The following is a 25,096-nucleotide window of genomic DNA, read 5'->3' on the forward strand; positions in this document are numbered from 1 at the left end:
ATAATTTTGTTTTTCAACTACTTAAAGAATGGTGTACAAATGGCTGTGAGAATCAACCAGTTTTCAGCATCAAATCCAGACAGGTTCTCTTTGGAGGGATCTGAGTGTTTTACTGTCTGATAAGCTACTCAACAGTTACCTTGCTCACTTCCTTTAAGGCTCTTTTGCAGACTTCATATTTAGGAGAGTCCTTAGGAGTCTTTTGACAGATAGTCTGCAATGAAATAAAAGAAGAACAAAATCAGCTGATTTATTCTTTTAAGTAAAATAAAACCAATGTCCAGTCATATACTCTTACTCATAGCAAACTTAACAATTCTGAACACAATACTATGGATGAGTATAAAGATGACATTAAAATAGGAAATAGTCTTTAAAAGCATAGGATCCATGTTCATCCAGAGGATGATTCAATAAGAGGACAGACTTCAGAGGTGGGTGAATCTGGTTTCAAATTCCAGATCTGCTCCTTATGAGCTATTCGACCTTGGGCAAGTCACCTTCCCTTATAAGCTTCTATAAGCCTCAGTTTCCTCATCTGTAAAACTGGGATAAAGCCACCTATAAAGCCACAAGGAGGTTAAAAAAGTTAAATGATAATGCATGGAAAGTTCTTTATGAATAACCTGCATACAGTAGGTCTTCAATTAATGACAAAATTACTTCAATGATCCCTGTTATCATCATTATTAGAGGTTATTATATTTGCAGATGATATAAGGTGAATAAAAAGTTCAAGAAAAAATGGCTGCTGGGTTTTTTCTTGGTATGCTTATACTGCAATTTTCGTGATGGTAAAATTGAGTTCAAAAAACATCAACTGAAGATATACTGAATTATATATAACTTTTGAAACTATATCTGTTCAAAGCCAACAAAACCATTTTAATTGTTAAAAATGTTAACCTCAATCAACAAGTTTAACTAAATCTCCAAATGAAGTAAAATTGAAGAGATCATGTTTTAAGTACATTTAGATTCTGCCCAGGTGGCCAGATTTTCACACATGGACAACAGATGAGGGCAACAGGCATTTAGCAGAAGGGGAAGATACCAGAAACTAGCTTACATGCAGAGGAACACCGAGCCTATGAATTTGAAAGTCAGGTGTCAGGAATATTATGTGTGATATGTAAGAAGTACAGACTGGACCACTGGTGGTTTTATATTAATGTACTCAAAATTTTTTCAACTATGACCCCACTGTAAGAAATACTTTTACACTGCAACTAGTACACATGCACACAAAATGAAAGTTTTTATGAAATAATATTTAATCACCTTATGAACAATGTATATGTCATACACTGTGTGTTCTACTCTATATTCATTTTCTAAAAACACTACTCATGATTCAAAAGTCAGTTTCATGACCCACTAATGAGTACAAAAGCAGTTTGGAAAATATTAGTTTTTATTTCTGGGAGCAGGCCATAGTTTCTTTTGTACACTTCAATTTTATGTAAAATTCTGTACACACCAGGAAGTCATTCTTTTAGGAAGAATGACTACAGCTTAATCTACAACCTCAAAAGAGTCTCTAACCCCAAAAAGTATCATTTCTTTTTAGACTCTGTGTGATAGACATAATAAATATAAATCAGAGCTGGATTTGCAAAACTGCAAGTTTCCCAATATTTACAAGGAGAGAAGACCCTAAATCACACAAGATGGACAAGGATGGGTGTAAAGGTGGTAGACTAGTAGACTGAGGTGGCCTAGGAGAGCAGCAGGTGCTGTGAATTCTGAAAAGACAGCTGAACCTCCTCAACACTGTGCGGCTGGGCCAAGAAAGTGACCATAATCCCATCTTTTTACTAGTTTCTAAATTTCAGTGCTTCTTTGAATTTATAATGGAATAGAGAAAATGGAATTTATTTTGTAATGTTAGGCAATCATAATTTTTTCTATATTTTTATCCTGTATTTTGACTTTTAAAAAGCAAGCACGTCAAAACCAATGTTATATTATCATCCAAATTTAAAGCAGAACTATGCCAAGATATTTTAAGTTGATCAAAAAGATACTCTTTGAACTATCATATGATCCAGCAATCCCACTCCTGGGCATATACAGGGAAAAAACAAAAACTCTAATTCAAAAAGATACATGCAACCTGATATTCATAGCAGCACTGTTTACAATAGCTAAGACATGGAAGCCGCCCAAATGACCATCAACAGACAACTGATTTAAGACGTGGTACGTATATGTAATGGAGTATTAGCCATAAAAAGGATGAAATAATGCCATTTGCAGCAACATGGATAGACCTAGAGATTATCATACTAAGTGAAGTAAGTTTGACAGAGAAAGATAAATATTGTATGATATCACATATGTGGAATCCAAAAAACAATACAAATGAATCTATAGATAAAAGAAAAACCTCACAGACACAAAAAACAAACTTAAAGTTACCAAAGGGGAAAGGAAAGCAGGGGAGGGATAAATTAGGAGTTTGGGATTAACAGATACAAACTACTACATATAAAGTAGATGAGGAACAAAGAGCTACTGTATAACAAAGTAAATCTAATAACCTATAATGGAAAATAATCTGAAAAAATATATACATATACTATATCTGAATCACTTTGCTATACACCTGAAACTAACACAATATCATAAATCAGCTATAGTTCAATTTTATTTAAAAAAAAAAGGCACTTGTTGGCACACTAGCTGGGTGGAAGTCACGTCAGGGCACCCCATCCTCTTGTGACTGCCACTGTGGTTTCAGCCCAGCCAGTGTGCGGCCACCCTGGGCCACTGCCTGGCTGTCCTCCCAGCTGTGCTTCCCACCAGTCCATCTCTGCTCTTCCCACAGTCACGTCCTGCACTACTCAAAAACAAATACGTGTTTTCTTCATGCATGCTCCCTACGACAAGATCAGATGTCTGGATTTTCCTCACTCATTCTGAGCAATGCAAACTAGGGCAGGTTTATGCCTTGTGATGCTGAAGAGACTCCTTCCCGTGTGAAATGGGAGCACTTCAGCAGCCTGGGGCATCCCAGGTGGCACTAGCGGTAAACAAGCTGTCTCCCAATGCAAGAAGAGATGCGGGTTCAATCCCTGGGTCGGCAAGACCCTCTGGAGGAGGGCATGGCAGCCCCCTCCAGTATTCTTGCCTGGAGAATCTCACGAGCAGAGGAACCTGGTGGGTTACATCCATGGGGTTGCACAGAGTCGAACGTGACTGAAGTAATTGAGCACACAGGCAGCAGCTGGGAACATGACAGGGAAAGGGACCTTAGTGACCCAGCAGAGGAAACTGAGGCCCAAAGAGACAAACGACATGCCCAGGTCTCATGCCTGGAGTTTCAGCTGCAAAGGAGTTCAGGACTCCTGACTTCAAGAAGTCAATATTCTTCCCATTTCAAAAAATGTTAAATGAGGGTTGTAATCTAACTTTACTTTAGAGTGAACACACAAGCCTAAATTGAAGACAGTTTCCCATGTGGGACTTTCTAACCAAATAGCACCTTTTCATTGAATTGGGAAATTTCATAGAAGGGATATAATTTAAGCAGAAGAAGAATAATTTTCTTAATCACAGATTTGTTGCAGCAACAGCTGTCGACAGAGGAAAAAGACACCAGGTCACATCTTACATCCATCAGCAGGGGAAGGCGGGTCACCCTCTGCATGGGAAGAATGAGAAACGAGATCATGGGTAGGTTCCTACAGTCTTCATGGGACTCGATTCGGGACAAAACTTCCTTGAAAGACGGGTTGGTGGCTCTGAGGGAAAAAAAAAGAGACAAAACTTCAAAGCATTTCCTCTTTAAGAGGCAAGTCAAAATGTATTATAAAACACTGTGATAAATTGATATATTATCAATGATTTTTAAATATATAAACAACATAAACACATAATTACATAGGTGGACATGGATGGCTTGGTTGCCTTTTACAGTTAAGACTGAATATAAGTTTAAGGCAGTAATAAGAATAATAAGATGAAAATATAGGTGCCAGAAATTTTTAGAAGTAGAAAGTAAACAAATGAACAAACAGTGGTATCATAATGGTGAATGTATACATTAAAAAGTAGTATACACACTACATCTCATATCTGATCATCTACAAACATTCCACTAAAAAGATGGCACATATGTTTTAAACCACAGCTCTAGCCTGAGATAATAATCTAAAAAAGAAATGTCAGGATTTACTTACTAGGAGGCTTTTGGACTTTTCCAAAGCTTCTAAGACAGAAAACCTTCTGCCTATGTCAGCCAGAATATCTCTCCTCTCCCAGTGACATTAAAACAGGGACAACACTGTCACAACATTTCTACGGAATTTAGCAAGATACACGGACATAAAGGATCTCATGTGGCACCATGCATATAACTTTGAAGGGGATTCCAGTAAGAATGTGGAGTCTCAGCAAGGTCCCCAACTTGCCAAATAAAAGACCTAGCATTCGGTGTAGACAGAGTCCAACCAAGGTCTTCTGACTTTCAGTGGGTCCCTGACACAGCATCTCTCGTTCTGTCACCTTACTTCACCTAAGGGCAGCTCTTGGAGTTACAGTGTGACTTGTGAGGGGGAGATGGAGGAGGGGTTGGCCCCAGATTCTGTAATCGCTGGAGAGGGGAGGAGGAGGCCAAGAAACAGGGTAATGGCAATTGAAACCTTTTTTCAAAAAAATATACTGTGAAACTTAGATGATTTGATTCAAGGCTGCTAGAAAGAAACAAGGAAATACCCAGAACAGCAAGTTAAAAGAAAGTACTCAGAAATGTTATAATTTCCTTTTCTTAAACTGAGGAGTTAAGTTTCCTGCTAACTTTGAAAAAAAAAATTTAGGAAATTAAAAAAGAATCAAATTTTAAATCAGTTGTATATTTAAATCACTTCTGCCACCTCCAAAGATTCTGAGGAAACCAACCAGTCTAGGATGGACCCCGGGCATTGTTTGTTAGCTGGTTTTCAGATCCGAAAGTGCAGGTAAAGCTCAAAGTCACAGCCCCAAATGTAAGTTTACATTCTGAAACCACAACTACTAATTTCCATGTGAAAGCTCAAATGATGATGTCGAGCTAATTTAAATAAAACCTTTATTTTTCAAGAGTTAAATAAAGTACAGCAGTACTTAGTCAAGTTTTTTTTTTTTTTTAATCTTGCAAAACAAAACTTAATTTAGCTCTAATTCCAGGCTTTGGCTTTTACACGTGTCACTTGGGTTTCCCAGCAGTTAAAGAGTAACCTTTACATCGCAATGCCCATGGCAGATGAGGGCATCAGGTAACCTCTGGAGACACTCCTGGTTATCAAGGCTGATGTGAGGCTGCGCTACCAGCAGCTGGTGGACAGGAGCCTGGGGTGCTACAATGTACAGAACAGTCTCCACAACAAAGACTAATCTAGGACAAAATGTCCGGCAGTGCAGACAAATCCTTCTTTGTGCTAATAACCCCATTTAGGGCTGGCAGCTGTGGGTTTTCCTCCCTGCCTGTACAAGATTTAAAGGACGATGTGGAGGGGGAAAGGGGCATCATCAGCCCTTCTTACCCATGTGGGGGCTGCTTCTCTAAGTGGCCATGAGGTCCTCATCACCATAGGGTCTCTCACATTGCCTAGAGACTGGCCAGCGTGCCATGCTTCGGCTGTAAACATCACAACTCACAGAAGGATGATAACAGCCAGTCAGCCCCCAAACTGAGTCTACAGTGATGTCCAACTGTACTGCCAGACATGGAGCTCCTTGGGATAAACAAGCCTCGGCCCCAATAAAGCAATACAGACATTGCTGAACCACTGCTGAATGCTTTTCAGACTAGAGATGGCAAATCCATCACACCAAAACTCTCAGTAACCTAAATAGAACAAAGGGAAAAGGTGTGTGTGGAAATTTAAGGTTACTTCTTTTTCGTTTCACAATTAGAGCCTTTAAGAACTTAAAAAAAAAAAAAAAAAAAAAACTTCCTTCAGTCCATCCTTGTTCTTCTCACACCTAACCATAAACAACTAAATACAGTTGTCATTTGAATGGAGGAAGATTAGAATACTAGAGGACACTTTGGCTCCTAGGCACTAGCTCAAAAAGTATATCTTGGCCTCAGGCAAACTATTTAATGACCAGATAACAGCTTAGAGAACAACCTTCTCACCATTTAGAATGATGATCACCAATCATCATTACCCTCCCCCACACCCCCCACCCAAGTCTTGCAGGAATTAAAAAATAAAAAAAGAGACAAGGAAAAAAATCAACAAGCTATAATTTCAGAAAAGCTTTAAAGAAAATTCTCCACAACTGGGTTTTTCTAATCTAACACCCCTGCCCAAAAGCACTTCTCTTCCCAAAAGACATTTAATTTAAGAGATCAATTAATTTCAATCAATGTGACCCAATTAAAACATGATTAGATCATTAAAGCTGCAACATTCAGTACTGCTTACAACAATTTTTGCAGTGTCCGCTGTTGGTAGACTTCATTTGTGCAGTATTTCACATATGGGTCAAATGTGGATGCTGTGTGTTTTTCCACAATGTCACTTATGTCTTCTATGAAGATATTATTCTGATGCCTTGCTTCCAACTCCGTAAAGAATCTAAAAAAAAAAAAAAAAAGAAAAGCATTTACACTGCCTTCCATATGCTTTAACAGACAACAGATTATCCTCATGAAATGCTATTATACAGGGTTTGAAAATACTAGCAGTACATGGTACCAAAAAAATACAAGAAAAAACTATAAAACAGTCTAAATTTAAATCCATTATCAGTTCAGTTCAGTCACTCAGTCGTGTCTGACTGTGACCCCATGAACCACAGTACGCCAGGGCTCCCTGTCCATCACCATCTCCCGGAGTTCACCCAAACTCATGTCCATTGAGTCAGTGATGCCATCCAGCCATCTCATCCTCGGTCGTCCCCTTCTCCTCCTGCCCTCAATCCCTCCCAGCATCAGAGTCTTTTCCAATGAGTCAGCTCTTCCCATGAGGTGGCCAAAGTACTGGAGTTTCAGCTTTAGCATCAGTCCTTCCAAAGAACACCCAGGACTGATCTTTAGAATGGACTGGTTGGATCTCCTTGCAGTCCAAGGGACTCTCAAGAGTCTTCTCCAACACCACAGTTCAAAAGCATCAATTCTTTGGCGCTCAGCTTTCTTCACAGTCCAACTCTCACATCCATACATGACCACTGGAAAAACCATAGCCTTGACTAGATGGACCTTTGTTGGCAAAGCAATGTTTCTGCTTTTGAATATACTATCTAGGTTGGTCATAACTTTCCTTCCAAGGAGTAAGCTTTCCCCATCTATTTCCCATGAAGTGATGGGACCAGATGCCATGATCTTCATTTTCTGAATGTTGAGCTTTAAGCCAACTTTTTCACTCTTCTCTTTCACTTTCATCAAGAGGCTATTTAGTTCCTCTTCACTTTCTGCCATAAGGGTGGTGTCATCTGCATATCTGAGGTTATTGATAGTTCTCCTGGCAATCTTGATTCCAGCTTGTGCTTCTTCCAGCCCAGCATTTCTCATTTACATCTTATTCCTTCATATGAAAGTGAAAGTGTTAGTCACTCAGTCGTTTCAGACTTTTTGTGACCCTATGGACTATAGTCCACCAGACTTCTCTGTCTATGGATTCTCCATTCAAGAACACTGGAGTGGGTTGCCATTTCCTCCCCCAACCCAGGGATCAAACCCAGGTCTCCCACATTGCAGGCAGATTCTCTACCATCTGAGCCACTGGTAAAACCCATTATGTCATACAGTTAGCTTAAAACATTGATAGTCCAGGACATTTCTGTGCTTTTAGGTATATTTTGGAATGTACAGATTTCACTATTTTTTTAAGATTTCCCTAGACACTTGGGGTCATGGTGCAGCATTAATCCTCACATATATTATTGTATTAAAAAGCATATGAGCAAAATACCTAAATAACTGCCTAAAAACAAGTCTGAAACAAACCTAATTCTATGGGGCCTTTCTCTCCAAATAAAAGTAATCATATCATTTATATCTAATACAATATATGACATTTAAATGACTTTGTAAATGGTTTAGATTGCAATTTAGAGTTGCCTTGTGTGTTGTGTACACTCACACACACCTATACTGTGTCTAGCCCAGGCAAAATTAAATTTCAGAGAAACAATGAATAAATTTTTAATACAACTATGTGCCAAATATTGCATAGGACATCTTGGGTGTCTTGCATTTCTTCTGTCAATCTTATATTGGATCCAATTTTAACAAAGTATCAAATCAGCTATTTGAAACAAGAGTGTTCTTCCTCTGGCCCACAGACCAGCAGCATTGGTACCACTTAAGAGCAGGCAATGGCAACCCATTCCAGTGCTCTTGCCTGGAGAATCCCATGGACGAGGGAGGAGGAGGAGGAGGTGGGTGGAGCCTGGTGGGCTGCAGTCCAGGGGTTCGCTAGGAGTCGGACACGACTGAGCGACTTCACTTTCACTTTTCACTTACATGCATCGGAGAGAGAAATGGCAACCCACTCCAGTGTTCTTGCCTGGAGAATCCCAGGGACGGCGGAGCCTGGTGGGCTGCCCTCTATGGGGTTGCACAGAGTCGGACACGACTGACGCAACTTAGCAGCAGCAAGAGCTTGTCTAAACTGCAGAATTTCACCCCTCACCTCTCCCAGTCTGAACCTGCACTTTATCAAGACTGCCTCATAGTCTGAACGCACACTAAAAACTGAGAACTTCCCTAGAGCGCACTCACTGACCATGTTTAGAGCAGCAGGAAAATCTATCAAAAATAACTATCACACAAAGACCAAAGGGTTTTCTTAAGAAAGTGAAATCAACAATAATGTCTAATGTTGACTCTAGAACATTAGTACAAGGGAAGGTTAGTTTTGGTATTTATCACATCATTGCTCCTTACCAGTTTGTTGGGTGGACTCCATAACACAAAATTCAAGATAGACAGTGAATGAGACAACAGAAATTTATACAAGATTATTAATGGTAAATATGGGCTAACATTTTCTCACATTTATACCTCAGTTCTTTTCAAAGAAAATCCTGGCACTCAGAAACAAAATAATTAAGACATTAAAGATCTTATTTTTATAAGGGTTGGGAAGATCCCCTGGAAGATGAAATGGCAACTCACTCTAGTATTTCTGCCATGAATAGAAAAGCCTGGAGGGCTATAGTCCATGGGGTTGCCGAGTCAGACACAGCCAAGTAACTGAGCATGAACGCATGTTGACACATACATTAAACTCATTTTAATATAAATTGTATTGCTTGTCATCATTATCTATTCTATTTTTATTATTTAAATTTTTTTTTTTTTTTTTTTTACTGTACCACACAGCTTGTGGGATTTTAGCTTCTCAATCAGGACTGTGCTGAGAAACTGAAGAGAAAGTGCCGAGTCTTACCCACTGTAACACCAAGGAATTACCTCTACTCAATTTTTAAAAGTCTCCAAAGGGGCTTACGAAACGAAGAAATAAATTTTAACTTCCTAGAAGAATTAACATTTATATCCTGGGAAAGCACCTACATGTTTATTACCTTTAAAAAGGACTCAGGAAAATAGTTAATATGGTTCCTATCCACATGACCTCATCATCCAAACTCCTTGTTTAAAGAGCAAGAGGAGTAACTGAAAGCACACTGTGCTAGACTATTCAGCCTTCCTTCCAGTGGGATCAGCTGAATACGCACAGTGTCCCTCAGGATTAGCAGGTCAGAAGAACAGATAGCCGGTCAGAAGAACCGGCTATGTTTCAAAACTCAGTCAGTGACTTCATGTCACTTTGTCACGCTGAGTTTATTCAACAATCAAATAAAATATCAAACCCTCTCTAAAAGGTTTCAGAATTTCAAAAATATCCAGCTCCAAACCCTAGACAAACAAAAACCATGTTACTTCCTATTTAGACTAGTCCCTCACTTCAAGAAATCTGTCATCTATTAAGGCAGTGAGAATGATAAATATAAATGATATAGGAAAACAACATGCTTGTATATAACTAACTACATGTTGAAACATATATGCATAAGAGTGCTGGTGGCAGTATCTTTTTAAAAAATTATACAAGCTATATATCTTTTATTCTAGTAAAATATTTCTTATATAAATGTTGCCATTTAAACCATTTTCAATGGCTTTAATTACTGTCACAGTATTGTGCAACCATCATCACTATTTCCAAAATGCTTTCCTCACCCCAAACAGAAATGCTGTACTCATAAAGCAGCAACTCCCCCCTCCCCTCTCTCTTCAGCCCCTGATAACCTCTCACCTACTATCAATCTCTGTGACTCTGCCTATTCTAGATATCTCATGTGAGTGGAGTCACACAACTTTTTCTCTAGCTTATTTCACTTAGTATTGTGTCTCCTAGGTTCATCCATATTGAGGCGTGTATCAGAACTTTTTCTTCTTTACGGCTTAATAATATTCCATTGTAGGTACTTATTATAATTTGTTTATAATATGAACAGGTTGTTTCTACCTTTTAGCTACTGTGAATAATGCTTCTGTCCACATACCCATCTGGGTATCTGTTTGAGTGGCTGTTTTCAGTTCTCTGGGATATATATCTACAAGTTGAATTTCAACCCTGCTGACTCTGCTACTAATAGTGTATTCCAAGAAATGATAGTATAATAACAAGAATCAATACAGAAGAAGCTGAGTTAGATGCCAAGGAGAGGTTATTTCATTAAATGAAGGCTGAGTAAGAAATAAAGGATAGAAATGGTACGGACCTAACAGAAGTGGAAGATATTAAGAAAAGGTGGCAAGAAGAACTTTACAAAAAAGATCTTAATTTCCCAGATAATCATGATGGTGTGATCACTCACCTAGAGCCAGACATCCTGAAGCCTGAAGTCAAGTGGGCTTGAGGAAGCATCACTATGAACAAAGCTAGTAGAGGTGATAGAATTTCAGTTGAGCTGTTTCAAGTCCTAAAAGATGATGCTGTGAAAGTGCTGCACTCAGTATGCCAGCAAATTTGGAAAACTCAGCAGTGGCCACAGGACTGGAAAAGGTCAGTTTTCATTCCAATTCCAAAGAAAGGCAATGCCAAAGAATGTTCAAACTACCAAACAATCACATTTATCTCACACGCTAGCAAAGTAATGCTCAAAATTCTTCAAGCTAGGCTTCGACAGTACATGAACTGTGAACTTCCAGATGCTCAAGCTGGATTTAGAAAAGGCAGAGCAACCAGAGATCAAATTGCCAACATCTGTTGGATCATAGAAAAAGCAAGAGAGTTCCAGAAAAAAATTGACTTCTGCTTTATTGACTTCACCAAAGCCTTTGGTTATGTGGATCACAACAAACTGGAAAATTCTTAATGAGATGGAAATACCAGACTACCTTACCTTCCTCCTGAGAAATCTGTATGCAGGTCAAGAAGCAACAGTTAGAACCAGACATGGAACAACAAACTGGCTGCAAACTGGGAAAGGAGTACGTCAAACCTGTGTATTGTCATCCTGCTTATTTAACTTATATGCAGAGTACATCATGAGAAACGCTGGGCTGGATGAAGCACAAGCTGGAATCAAGACTGCTGGGAGAAAGATCAACAACCTCAGATATGCAGATGACATCACTATTATGGGAGAAAGTGAAGAGGAACTGAAGAGCTTCTTGATGAAAGTAAAAGAGGTGAGTGAAAAAGCTGGCTTAAAACTCAACATTCACAAAACGAAGATCATGGCATCTGGTCCCATCACTTCATGGCAAATAGATGGGGAATCAGTGACAGACTTTGTATTTTGGGGCTCCAAAATCACTGCGGATGGTGACTGCAGCCATGAAATTAAAAGATACTTACTCCTTGTAAGAAAAGCTATGATCAATTTAGACAGCATATTAAAAAGCAGAGACATTGCTTTGCTGACAAAGGTCCATCTAGTCAAAGCTATGGTTTTTCCGGTATCATGTATGGGTGTGAGAGTTGGACCATAAAGAAGGCTGAGCGCCGAAGAATTGATGCTTTTGAACTGTGGTGTTGGAGAAGACTCCTGAGAGTCCCTTGGACCTCAAGGAGATCAAATCAGTAAATCCTAAAGGAAATCAGTCCCGCATATTCATTGGAAGGACTGAGGGCTGAAGCTGAAGCTCCAATACTTTGGCCACCTGATGCGAAGAACTGACTCAATGGAAAAGACCCTGATGCTGGGAAAGATTGAAGGTGGGAGGAGAAGGGGATGACAGAGGGTGAGATGGTTGGATGACATCACCGACCTGATGGACATGAGTCTGAGCAAGCTCCGGGAGTTGGTTATCGACAGGGAAGCCTGGCGTGCTACAGTCCATGGTGTCGCAGAGGGTCAGACACAACTAAGTGACTGAACTTAACTGAGTAAGAAATGGTTCTTTACCTCCTGATGCTCAGAGGTGAGTGGCCCATGGGAGGCAGGGAGCCAATCACTTGCAATATGAGACCTATGACGGGGCCGTACAGTGACAATGACAGCGTAGGGCAGGGTACCTGGAGGCCCGAGGTGAGGAAAGGCGTGAGGGGCCATCAGTGATGAGGACAGTAATGCAGGAGGCCAGGGGACAGAGCACCCGCAGCAGCACACAATGTGGGCAAAGACACGAATCTCCTTCCGAAAGACTGCAGGGGCAGCAAGGCGAGACGTCCACCACAGGAGGAGCAGGAGCAGAGAATGGGGGCGGCAAAGCAAGCGGGCCTGGGCTAGACTGCAAAGTCCGCCTGTCTGCTGAGGAGCTTGAACTTAATCTATGGACTAAGAGAACTTGCTGGAGCCGTTGAAGCCAATAACTCGTCCCGCTGGACGGAGACAACTGACACAGAAGTGGGGAAGCCCAGCTGCAGGCCAGTGAGACGCTATCCTAGGCAAGTAACAATAAAGCCTGCACGGGAAATCAAAAGGAGAGGACACGTTAGAGTAACTGTTTGGAGGGAAAGGTAATACAATGGAGAGACTCATTAAATGGAAAAGTCAAGGAAGACACTGAGGTTTATACTCAAAGCTTCCAGCTGGGCAACATGTTGGGTCATTAAGCCACCCATGAAGACAGGAACTTAGGAGCAAGAGGGAGAGGCAAGAGAAACACAATTTAATTTTCCCTGAAAATATACATCTGTGAGAATTCAGAGCCACAGGAATTCTAGGTAGTATGTAACCAGGACTAGTTCATTTTTAGCTGGTTTTCATATAAATGCAAACTATTTGTAATTTCTTTTAGCTCCAAGTGTCCTTTAAGAAAATGTTCAGAGAAACTTGAAAAAATAAGAAACCATTCATAAGATCATTATCACGTAAATCTAGGAAATATCTCAGAGGCAAAGCTCTCTTCCAATTTCTTGTCTTCAGCTAACTGTTACAGTCGGAAAGAATGCAACTATATGACCAAAAACAACAGTAACTTGGCTTTTCCCAATGAAAAGGGAAATTCATCTATCACTCTTGAAAGTTTGCCAAAGTACAACATTAAAAACAAAGCACTAATGAAATATCTGTTTATGCTATTTATTTTGATACCATATAAACAAAGCCACCCATCTTTTATTATGACATAAACATAGTTAAGACATAATTCAAAGCCTTCTATGTTCAATTTTCTATTGGTTATTTTGAGCAAATTTGCATATTTCACTAAATGAGCTAAGCGACCAACAGGCCAAGAAAGTATTACTAAAGAATGAGGTATTATTTCAATAGCCGAGAATGCTGGAGATCCAAATGAAATCTGAAGCAAAAATAAAAGCATTCTGATTCCCTGGGTGAAATCTGAATGGAGTCTGTGAAGCAATCTGGCTTATTTGAGGAACAAGTTTTTAATGGAAATCTATTTCAGCCCAGTGAATTTTTTTTTCCTGGCACAATACCTTCCTTATTTCTTCTTTGTAGCAGTACCAAGATGATCATGTTTTACAACTGATCATGTTACACAACCTTTCGTGGGTTTTTTTTCCAACCAAAATTTTAATGTCATCGCTAACATCTAGACTTTGAGAAACCTCTGATGGACCAGGAAAGGCCTCTTGGAAGCACTGCCTCTTAACCAGACACCCTGGTTAACCCTGTCTGACTCTTGACTAACCATCACCAACATCCGGTAGCTCCAAATTCTCACAGATGTGTCTTTTCAGCATCTATTTCACCTCTCTAAAGGGAAATTAAACTGACTGCTTCTTACTTTTTCTCTCTCTATCTAATCACATCCATACTTGACAGGAGGGCTACAAATGATTGCAGCCCCTCCAGGAGAGCTCTTTGGCTGTGCAGAGAAAAGGTCGGGACCACCAAGAAACATCAGGCCAGCCTCCCAGGAGGTGGGGACTTCAAGATGAGAATCACATGGTCATGTCTGAAGAGCCTGCTCAAGGCCTGTAGCCTCTCCTCTAATATTTCCTATAACTACAGGGACTGCATATTCTTTAGGCCTTTGGGGTTGCTTTATCAAATGATGGTTTTAATTGTAGCACTGCATTTTCAGGGAAAAGGAAAAGTCAACAGGGAAGTAGCGACTTCTGACACACTCAGTGCATATACTTTTGTGAGCATCACTTTCTCCCTTCTGTAGTAGGTGGAAAAGACCTACCATATGAGGATAAATGTTGGCATACCACAACTAATAGCCTCTTCCAATTCAACTGGTAATGTCATTGGCATGTCAGGGATGAGTAATCCTGAGAGATCTTTGGAGACAGTATATCCACTCATCTACAGAGGAGAGTAAAACTTATTTAATATAGACAACAAATCTGGCTTCAACTGTCAGCTAACAAAATCTCCTCCCATGTGTTTAGCACAGGATGACATGCTTTGATGGATGTCAAGTAGCCAACAATTGATAACCATGAACACCATTCACTGTGCCAAGTCCAGCGCTTTCCATACAATGCCTCATCTAACTTAACTCTCAAGTTGACTTTATGACTGCCAATGAACCCATTTCACAGATAAGTAAACCAAGGCTAAGGGAACTTAAGTAAAAACTCTAAACAACAAGCTTCTGTCTGAACGCAGAGCCTTTCTGAGTCCAGAGCCTGCTTGAACTACTTCACCTACTGCCTCTGCTCACAAGTACCCACTGCCCTGTTACTACTGGCCAGTCCTCAATCTGAATATCCAGCAAGAAGGCTTATAGCTGGACCGTAAAGAGGAAATACATTATTTTCCAAGAATGACTACCAAATTATCTCAACAAATGATTTACACACATCTACAGAGTAAAGACTTTCACAGTGGATTTATGCTGTGGCAAGAGGTGCGAGAGAGCAGAGGAGCTGACCGTCTCCCTAGATGCTACCTCCAGGAGGGTGGCAGCCAGTGATGTGTTCTGGTTCTAGTCCATAGAGTGAGAGCAGATATTGGTTAGGGGTGGCTGGTGAAACCCTCTGGGAGTCATTCCTTGACACCCCACCCCATTCGGTTACCTTCCCCTTTGCCCCACTCATCCTTCAAGTCTCAGATTCACTTTCACTGCCCCCTCCCCCCCAGGAAGCTTTCCCTGACCCTTCTGGTTGGGTTAGGTCCCCTTATTTTATGTCTTAATAAACCTCTATGCTTTTTTTTTTTTTGGTATGTCTATTATGACTGTAATTAATTATATAATGATTTTGTTTACCTTTCTCTCTCTCAGCAAGGGGGCTAGAGGGCAGAGGTCATGTCTGTTTTGTTTAACCCTCTATGCTTGGGGCCTGGCAATAGGACTTGAAGTATAAAAGACAGTTAAATAACTGATGGATGAATAAATCTAATCTGTGTTTTAAACAGTAAATATGAAGATGGAATCCATTCAAGGAATTTTGTTCTAATGCCATTTATATGACACCTACAAAGAAGTCAGTCTCTACCTTGTTCTGTGCTGTGTCATGCTTAGTTACTCAGTTGTGTCTGGCTCTTTGTTACCTCGTGCACTGTAGCCCACCAGGCTCCTCTGTCCATTGGGATTCTCCAGGCAAGAACACAGGAATGGGCTGCCATGCCCTCCTCCAGAGAAGCTTCCCAACCCAGGGATCAAACCCAGGTCTGCCACATTGCAGGTGGATTCTTTACCCTCTGAACCACCAGGGAAGCCCCTACCTTGCTTTATTCACTGGTAAATATATATTAATATTTACTGACCACAAACTGAGTTCCCAGAGTTATTCTAGGCACAGTGAAGGTTTCAATGAAGACACAAACTCCCAGCACAAACTTTTACAATCCCGTCAAGTATGGTCAGCACTTCCTAGGTGACTCAGTGGTAAGGAACCCACCTGCCAATGCAGGAGACTAGGGTTCGCTCCCCAGGTCAGGAAGATGCCCTGGAGAAGGAAAAGGCAACCCACTCTAGTACTCTTGCCTGGGAAATTCCATGGACAGAGGAGCCTGGTGGGCTAGAGTCTGTAGCTCACCAGGCTCCTCTGTCCATGGGGTTCTCCAGGAAAGAATACTGAAGTGGGTTGCCATGCCCTCCTCCAGGGAATATCCCTGACCCAGGAACTGAACCTGCATCTCTTAGGCTACAGTCCATGGGGCTGTAAGAGAGACAGGACTTAGAGACTAAACAACAAGTATGGTCACTAAGATGAAATGCAGTTTAGCCCAAGTTTCTTCAGTGCCAGCTGCCCTTACTGAAAACCTTGCCAGACTGGCTCCAGCTTCACCAATTTAGGGAGGATTCCAGCCGACTAAGAAACTCAGCACTGAGTGCTCGGGCTGAGGAAGCACAGAGAGCAGGGCTCTGGTTAAGATCAGCGCTGCCTTGTGCTTTTCTGGGAATGGCATCCTTTCAAGGTACTTTTCTTTCATTAATATGCATGTGCCTAGCAAACTCAAATCATTCCTGGATACCTTCCTCCCTTGGATGAGCTGATAATCTAAGTGGCTGTAGTATAGTGCTGGAGAGGGTCATATTCACGTACGCCAGAGGCATGTAACATACCAGGCAGGTTTCACATGTCTAAATTGCTATTATATAATAAAAAATATCTTCACTAAACAAAGAAGTATTCCAGATAAGTAGCAGCAAACTATGTGCTCCTGGAAATACTTTCCTAACAGATCAACAAGAGAACATTCTGTACTCCACCAAAATGAATTTCTACTCTACTGAGGATAAGTGATATTTGGGGCTTATTTGCTTGCATTTGTTGGGGGTTTTGGAGTCTTTTTTTTTTTTTTGGGGGGGTTTTTGGTGGTGGTCACGTTGACATTAAAGCAATTTCTTTTAATACAATAGACTGTGGAGAGCAAACTCATGGCAAGAATACCACCACTAACCCACGGCAGGCATCATTAACATTATGGTGCTCTGCCCATATGCAGAATCTGTACTCAAGGGAGCCATTATCAATCAATTAAAATCAATGATGAACATGATGAAGCTCACCTATGAATCCTTCACTGGACTCACACTGATGGGAAATCTGTTAATTCAACAGAAATAGAGGGCAGTTGCTTCTCAATAAGAATACGCTACATCCTGATCTGGTAATGGTCTCACAGAGTTTCCTCCCCAGCAGACTATACATCTTTTCCCATTCCATTTTAGTGTTTTGTGAAATTTTCTCTCTGGATTGATAATAAAGGGATACGGGCTGAATCAGAAGTGTTTTGGGAATGTGAGAGGAAAAAAAAAAAATTCTCAATAAAGATGTCCAGAATTTCCACCCTAACAGCTACTGTTTAATCCTGAAAATCTCCAGGATGGATTTTGTTAAAAGATTCTTCTCATCTTATCAAAACCTTTTAGATCAACCTGGACATAGGACAGAGGTGAAAGAGATAAACAAAGGGTTTATTTCCTTATCCTTAACACCACACAACACAGAGCCTGCTAGGTTTAAATCCAGCTCCCCACAGATGCCTTCAGTTCAGGGCACCCAGCAAATCTCAAAGATGAAAGGTGGAGCTGGGGGCTGGGCCGGAGACTTCCCTGCATCAGTTAAGGCTCCTGCTTGCTTAGTTCTTTCTCTCACTCATCACAGACAAGCTAGAGGGAAAAGAAACAGGACCAAACAAATAGTAAAAATACTATTTTTAAATTTCCTGAAATTTTAATACCAATAGGCCAAGTTTTTGCTTAAAAACGAGAATTTAAAGTATTTCTCATATGAATCTGCTTCACAGAAGCTGGAGGAAAAGGGTCTCGTTCCCATGGCAACCTTCTGCATACTCGATTCTTTTGTTTCAACACTACTCATGAATTCACCCACATTTTAACTTCACTCAGAATGAAGATAACACTCTAATGAATGACAGGAAGCATTTGCCAGAACTCTTCTCAAAACACCCCGAGAAGAAGCTTTGTGTAGGCATAGGCTTGGGATGCTTGGGCTATGAGGGACAGTTTTGCAGTTTTTAATTATGGTTTTTAAAAATCTGAACACAACTATACATTTCCATCTGAAAGAAAATCATACCCCCTCCCTACAGTTTTATATATAACTGTGAAGACCGAATATGCCTGGCTCATCACTGGATTTCCAGGACCTAACAAAGAATGAGGACTCCATCGCTCTGCTGTGCACCTGAACTATCACAACATTGTTAATCAACTATACTTCAATTTAAAATAAAAAGTTTTTAGGAAAGAGAAACCTTTAATTTATTATACAATTATTTCAGATGTGGAGGTGAGAATGGGGGTGAAATTTGCCTACTGTTTTCAATCTGCTGACCTAACCAGAAACATTGTTGGCTTATCTTGAAATTTATTTTGATTACAAAATTGAAGGTTACTAATATACAATAAACTTCAAGTGTGTTCAGTTCAGTTCAATTCAGTCACTCAGTCGTGTCCGACTCTTTGTGACCCCATGAATTGCAGCATGCCAGGCCTCCCTGTCCATCACCAACTCCCGGAGTTCACCCAAACTCAAGTGTGTTACACACTGTAAATAAAGGGAAAAAAATGATCGTTTATTTTTCATGGCTGACCTGACTGCAAAATTTTATTTAGTGTTGTTCTTGAACATTGTTTCCTTGTGATGAATAAAGATTTGGGGCTAATTAAAAAAAAAAAAGAATGAAGACTTGATAACTGCATTGATTGAATCAACACTAGGTTCCTATTATTCCTCCTTGCCCCACTGTTAAAGTGCTGACTTCCAAGGAGAGGAGCAGTGGGTGATCATATGAAACAAGTATCTCCCAGGAACATGAGTTAATAACTTCAGACATGAGTTAAATTATCAGGGTCCTCACAAGGGGGGGCGGGCAGGGCCGAATGGCCCTAACGGTTGGCAAGTAAGGCAGGTGGGTGTTTGTGCTCCTGACACAGCATGGAAGACACAGGGCATGTAACTCAAGAACAGTTTTGCTAATCCACTGCCTGGCCAAAATTCTTTGAAAACTCCAAACCTAGAAAAGATTTATGACTTTTGGACGGACTGTTTCCTTTTATTAGATGACAGTTACATAACCAATTCCATGACCCTTTCCCCTTGGCCGCCTGGAAGGGTGTTTTTGCATTTAACCCTTACTCGAGCTAGCAGCTCTAGCAGGAGAGCTGGCTGGGCACACTGGCTACCCTCACCCTCGCCCTGTTCCCCATTTCCCACTCAAACAGATGGACTGTGTACATGTCATCCACTGCTAGTAGTCTTGAGCCTTTGGTGGATGCAGTTGGAGGATAAAATATCAATTACGAACAAATGAGCCAGGAAAATGTGGATGCTTGGGTGCACTTGGAAATAGCACCAAGAAAGAATTTACAGAACGTTTGAACAATATCAAGTAAAACAATAACATCTTTTCATGTTGAAGCCCCCTTTCCTGTTGTGAACTGATCATTCTTGAATAAAAATCAACACAGAGAAGGACATGTTTGCCTTCAGACACTCTCTCCAGGTGCTTTGTAGGTAGGGCCCTTGGTATTTCAAGTCAGAATTTAACCCACAAGAAGAGTAACATTTCCAATAAGCCCCAAAGCTTTGCATCTTCACTTTTCTTTATTGAATATGCCCCCAAAAGTTGTCTTCCTAAAAGGAGGCAATGCTTTCTATAGTTCCCATCAGTTTCAGCAGAAAGAAAATGGAACCGGGACACAGAATTTTGAAAAACTCTATCAGCTGGTTTCCTAAGCCATAATATCCTAAGAAAAAGGATGCCTGTCTAAACGAGGGAAACAGAATTCCATGTCTTTGCTGACATTCTTCAAACCTGCTCCAGTTTATCAGCAGCTGGCTCCAGTCAGGCCCTTTCTCACACAACCCTCTCATTCACCTTTCATCATGGATTTTTAAAATACTTTCTTTTTAGATGGTTATTAGCCTTGGCCAGCAAAGTAGCCCAAGAATATGATCTACAGGGTAAACAAGTTCTTCACCTGGTCTTAAGTGGATTTGGGATGATGATAAACTTGTTCCTGCATTTATTAAAATGGAAGGAACTGAGTACAGAAGACTGGTGAACCATTAGCCCTGCAACGTGCAGAAATCAGCTCAAGACCAGTGGCAACACAGGGAAGCCAGAGAAACACAAGGAGGAGGGGAACAGATGCTAAGGGCCAATGGTAGGGGAGCATGAAGACGGGAAAAGAGAAAACGCACAAATATGAAACCTCCTCAATACCAAAGACCAGACTTTTCACTTTCTCTTTTTCTCAGTCTTTATACTTTTCTCCAACATTAGCTGTATGTGATCTCTTATCGGACTTCCCTGGTGGCTCAGACGGTAAAGCGTCTGTCTACAATGTGAGAGACCTGGGTTCGATCCCTGGGTTGGGAAGATTCCCTGGAGAAGGAAATGGCAACCCACTCCAGTACTCTTGCCTTGAAAATCCCATGGATGGAGGAGCTTGGTGCAGGCTACTATTCATGGGGTTGCAAAGAGTCAGGCATGACTGAGCTTCTTATCTCGTGAGTATTAGCTAACAGCATCTGTAAAGAAATACACTTCCAGCTGAAGTCTATTTTGCACTGTACCTACTATATAGCAAGTCTATCATGTACCATTACATCACACCTCTGGAAGATGGATGCAGGGTACTGGCTACAAGTGCAGGCTCTTACAAGACCCAGATGGCCTGGGTTCAAATCCCGACCCGACTTCTGCTAGCCTTGTAGCCTGAGGCTACTTAATGTCTCCATGACCTATTTCCTCATTTGTAAAGTGGGAATAATAATGGTATGACCTCATGTGGTTCTCACGATGACTTAATGAATTAAAACAAGTGGCCAGAATGTGGTCTGGCATGAGGTATGTGCTTGTTAACATTAATTATTACTCAAGTGCAATAAAATTCCTTTCCCTCCCATGTGAATTTACACAATTCACATGTCGTTTAAATGAAGCCACTAAGCTTTCTTGATTTTCCAGTCCACTCTGTTCAAGGACAGCAAGTCTAGCTCCTATATTTCCATCAATTAAGTCCAGGTGGGAACGTGTAATATCATCTTGCCATACACCAAATTTGCTCAGAGTCATAGGCATACACTTCTTCATCAACTTATTAGAAATTGTAATAGGTACTTAATCAGTGACAAAATTAGAGGAGGATTAGCTCAGTTCTTTATTGGGCTTAAGAACCACTGGCTTTGAATTAAAATAGTTTTAAGTTAAATTTCTAATTATTTGAGAATTTTATATCTCATTAAATTTTAAAAAGTCTTCTCACTATAAGTTTGTTTTCAGTGTCTAGGAATCTGTTTCTGCGTTGCAGATAAGGTCCTTTGCATTATTTCATTATTTGTTTAGTTTGGAAAACTCACGGTTACCAAAGGGAAAAGCGGAGGGGGAGGAATAAATTAGGAGTATGGTATTAACAGGAGAAGGAAATGGCAACCCACTCCAGTACTCTTGCCTGGAAAATCCCATGGATGGAGAAGCGTGGTGGGCTACAGTCCATGGGGTCGCAAAGAGCCAGACACGACTGAGCGACTTCACTTTCATGGTATTAACAGACACACACCACTGTTCAGAAAATTAACAATAGGATTTACTGTACAGCACAGGAAACTATCAGGGCTTCCCAGGTGGCACAGTGGTAAAGAATATTCCTGCCAATGCAGGAGACCCGGGTTCCCCTGGAGGAGTAAATGGCAACCGACTCCAGTATTCTTGCCTAGAAAACACCGTGGACAGAGGAGCCTGGCGAGCTATAGTCATGGGGTTGCAAAGAGTTGAACGCAACTGAGTGACTGAGTATACACGCACAGGAAGCTGTACTTGATATTTTGTAATAACCTATAATGGAAAAGAATGTGAAGCCATACCCCTGGAAAAAAGTCTGCTCACAGTTCTAGAGTTCAATATCCATCTCGTCGATCTTATATCCTATCCCAGTCATTTCTCTTTCCCTTCATTATCACAGAGATCATTTCCATATGAAGAGGTCTGATTCATTCCAACCCTGTGCAACATGACTTTTGCCCATTTCATCCCATAGACATTACTCCCTCAAAAGTCTCTAGAGTTTGACATTATCATTAGTTATTGCTTGCTTTTTAACCTAAACAGATAATTGTAAATGATTTAAAAGAAAACCATTTTTACTGAAACCATGATAAATAATTATAAAACCTGCATGTTCTTTAATTTACACTTTAATGACAATATATTAAAATTTTGTAATTTTTTTAAGTAATATTTATTCTTATTTATTTATTTGACTGTGCCAGGTCATAGTTGCAGCGTGTGGGGTATAGTTCCCTGACCAGTGATTGAACTTGGGCACCCTGCATTAGGAGCATGGAGTCTTAGCCACTAAACCACCAGGGAAGTCCAATTTTGTGCATTTTGAATCTAATGGCATTTTACTTTATTATTGTTTAGATTGGGACTATCTAATAGAAATATAATGTGAGTCACATATGTGAGCTACATTAGTAATTTAAAATTTCCTAGTAATAATATTTAAAAAGTTTAAAAAAAGGGGTGAAACTAATAATATATTTACCAGTATATTAAAAATATTATATCAAAATATAATCAATATAAAAGTTATTAATTAAAAACTTTACCTTTTTCATATTAAGTCCTAGAATCAGTGTATATTTTACACTTATAGACCATTTCAATTTCGACAAACCATATTTCAAGTGCTCAGAAGCCACACAGGGCTAGTGGCTACCACATAGGACAATGTATCTTTAGATCACTGAAGTCAACAGAAAATATAAAATATGTGAAAAGCTTTATTATAACAACTAAATTCATGATTTTGCTGAAATGAAGGCAAAGAAATCAAATTTTGTGAAATAAACGTAAAATGATAAAAAGAAAACAGAACCATTGGTTTTGTATAATGAAAAACCTAACACAGAAAGATTCACAGAAACCGAGAAATTACTGGAAGTTGAAATTTTATACCTGTTGCCAGGGCCTAGATTGGGGAGAACTCAGACTGCCATTTTAAATAGCTTCAATTCCTTCCTTAAGTAATAGAGAACCACTGAAGTTTCTTCTGTCTTAGGAGAGAAATCTAGAGGTAGCAGGGTGAAGGACAGGATACGGGGCTGAAGGGTAAACTGAGGTACTAACAAGAAGGCAAGGAAGTCAATCACAGTCTACACACATGATCCACTTAAGACAAGAGGAGACTGGCAGTTCCTCAAAACGTTAAACAAAGGGTTACCATATGACCCAGGAATCTCACTCCTAGGTATACACTGGGAGAGAAATGAAATGAGAAGAGAAATGAAATGAAATAAAAGAAATGAAAACATATGTTCACACAAAAACCTGTATACAAATGTTCATAGAAGCATAAGCTATAAGAGCAAAAAAGGGAAAACAGCCCATGTCCATTAACTAATGAATGGACACATAAAAAGCGGTATATGCACACAACGGAACATTACTCAGCAATGTAAATAAAGACTTGCATATTTTGCGACATGTATAAACCTTGAAAATATTATGCCAGGTGAAAAAAGCGACTCATAAAAGATCATATATTACATGATTCTATTAATATGAAATTTCCAGAATAGCTAAATCCAAGAAACACAAAGTAGACAGTGGTTGCCTAGAGCTGGAGAAGTCTGGGGGAAATAGGGGTGAGTGTTAATGGATGCTGACTCTCTGTTTGAGGTGATGAAAATGTAAAGTTGATTGTGGTGATGTCTGCTCGACCTGTGAATATACCAAAAATCACCAAATTACACAACTTAAATGCGTTATTTGTATGGCATGTGAATCATTCTCTCAATAAATCTCTTTTAATAAAAAGGGCAGCAGCTAGGAAATGGACAGAAGGGGTAAGAGCTGACATGCACGCATTCTGTTCATGGATAGAGTTCTCTTTTTCTACTTTCCCAGAAAGTGAATTCTGTGTGTGTTTCACCTCTTTTCAAGAGACTCTTATGAAAAGTCCCAAGATTTAAACAATAAATGAAAGCTGCCCTGGTTCAGGCTGGGTCAGGAGGCCCAGAGTCCAGTTGTTTGGACCAACACCCAACTTGGCTGACCCTAAAATGCCTTCAGGGAATTCCAGGCCCCTGGGAACGCAATCTGAAACCACTCAGTGGATCCAAAGGGCTGAGAAATGTGGGAATGTGAAGCATCTTTGTAGGGTCAGCAAGAGGGAATCCAGCCAGACTCTGCCTGGTCACACCAGGGAACTGGAGACAGGGTGTCCGCACCAAAGCAGCCCTGCCCACTGCTCACACCTTCAATACAGTGACAACTGTCTGCCCTCTGCCCTGTTACCATACACATTCCCTTGTAAGGGTGAGTAATGGGTGCATTTATAGAAAGCTAGGAAAAGGTCTGGTTTTACACCCTCCCTTGAGGTTTGCAAAGAGCTCCAATGATGGTAACTGTTCAGAAGAGTCAAAATGATCCAAAATCTTACCTGGTATTTGACTATAACCAAGACTCTAGCAGCCTTCAGTTTTCTTTAGTAACAGTGAATTTAGAATTACAAAATACATTATCTATTCCCTTAAAGAAAGTTATATAGCATGCATAATGGAGTCTATGTTTCCTGCTGCCAATCTATAACCTGTAAACCATGAGAAGCCATACTTCACCACTGTTTGTGTTCTGTTTCATACATGTACCCCTTTTCTTGCACTTATTTCTCTACCAAAATCCTGGTCCCCAAACACAAATCTTCAGGAAAAGTATTTTGCCCTTCATGTTATTCCCCACTCTTTTTTTTTTTTTTTCCTGCTTCAATCCCACTTTTTCAGAACTAACAAAAACTGCT

General features: G+C 40.2%; 1 protein-coding gene across 3 annotated transcripts in view; it reads right to left on the reverse strand.

The window, feature by feature from the left end:
- Positions 1 to 25,096, reverse strand: part of ARHGEF26 (Rho guanine nucleotide exchange factor 26) — a 141,574-nt gene that overhangs the window by 57,904 nt on the left and 58,574 nt on the right. For all 3 annotated transcript variants that reach the window (XM_015092586.3, XM_004003236.5, XM_042235375.2), the window contains 3 exons: positions 6,417 to 6,569; positions 3,617 to 3,746; positions 140 to 214 (listed from right to left, as the gene is read on the reverse strand). In XM_015092586.3, coding sequence (XP_014948072.3) covers positions 140 to 214; positions 3,617 to 3,746; positions 6,417 to 6,569 — 358 coding nt within the window. The remainder of the gene's footprint in view (positions 1 to 139; positions 215 to 3,616; positions 3,747 to 6,416; positions 6,570 to 25,096) is intronic.

This window comes from Ovis aries, chromosome 1 (assembly GCF_016772045.2).
Source record: "Ovis aries strain OAR_USU_Benz2616 breed Rambouillet chromosome 1, ARS-UI_Ramb_v3.0, whole genome shotgun sequence".
Lineage (NCBI taxonomy): Eukaryota > Metazoa > Chordata > Mammalia > Artiodactyla > Bovidae > Ovis > Ovis aries.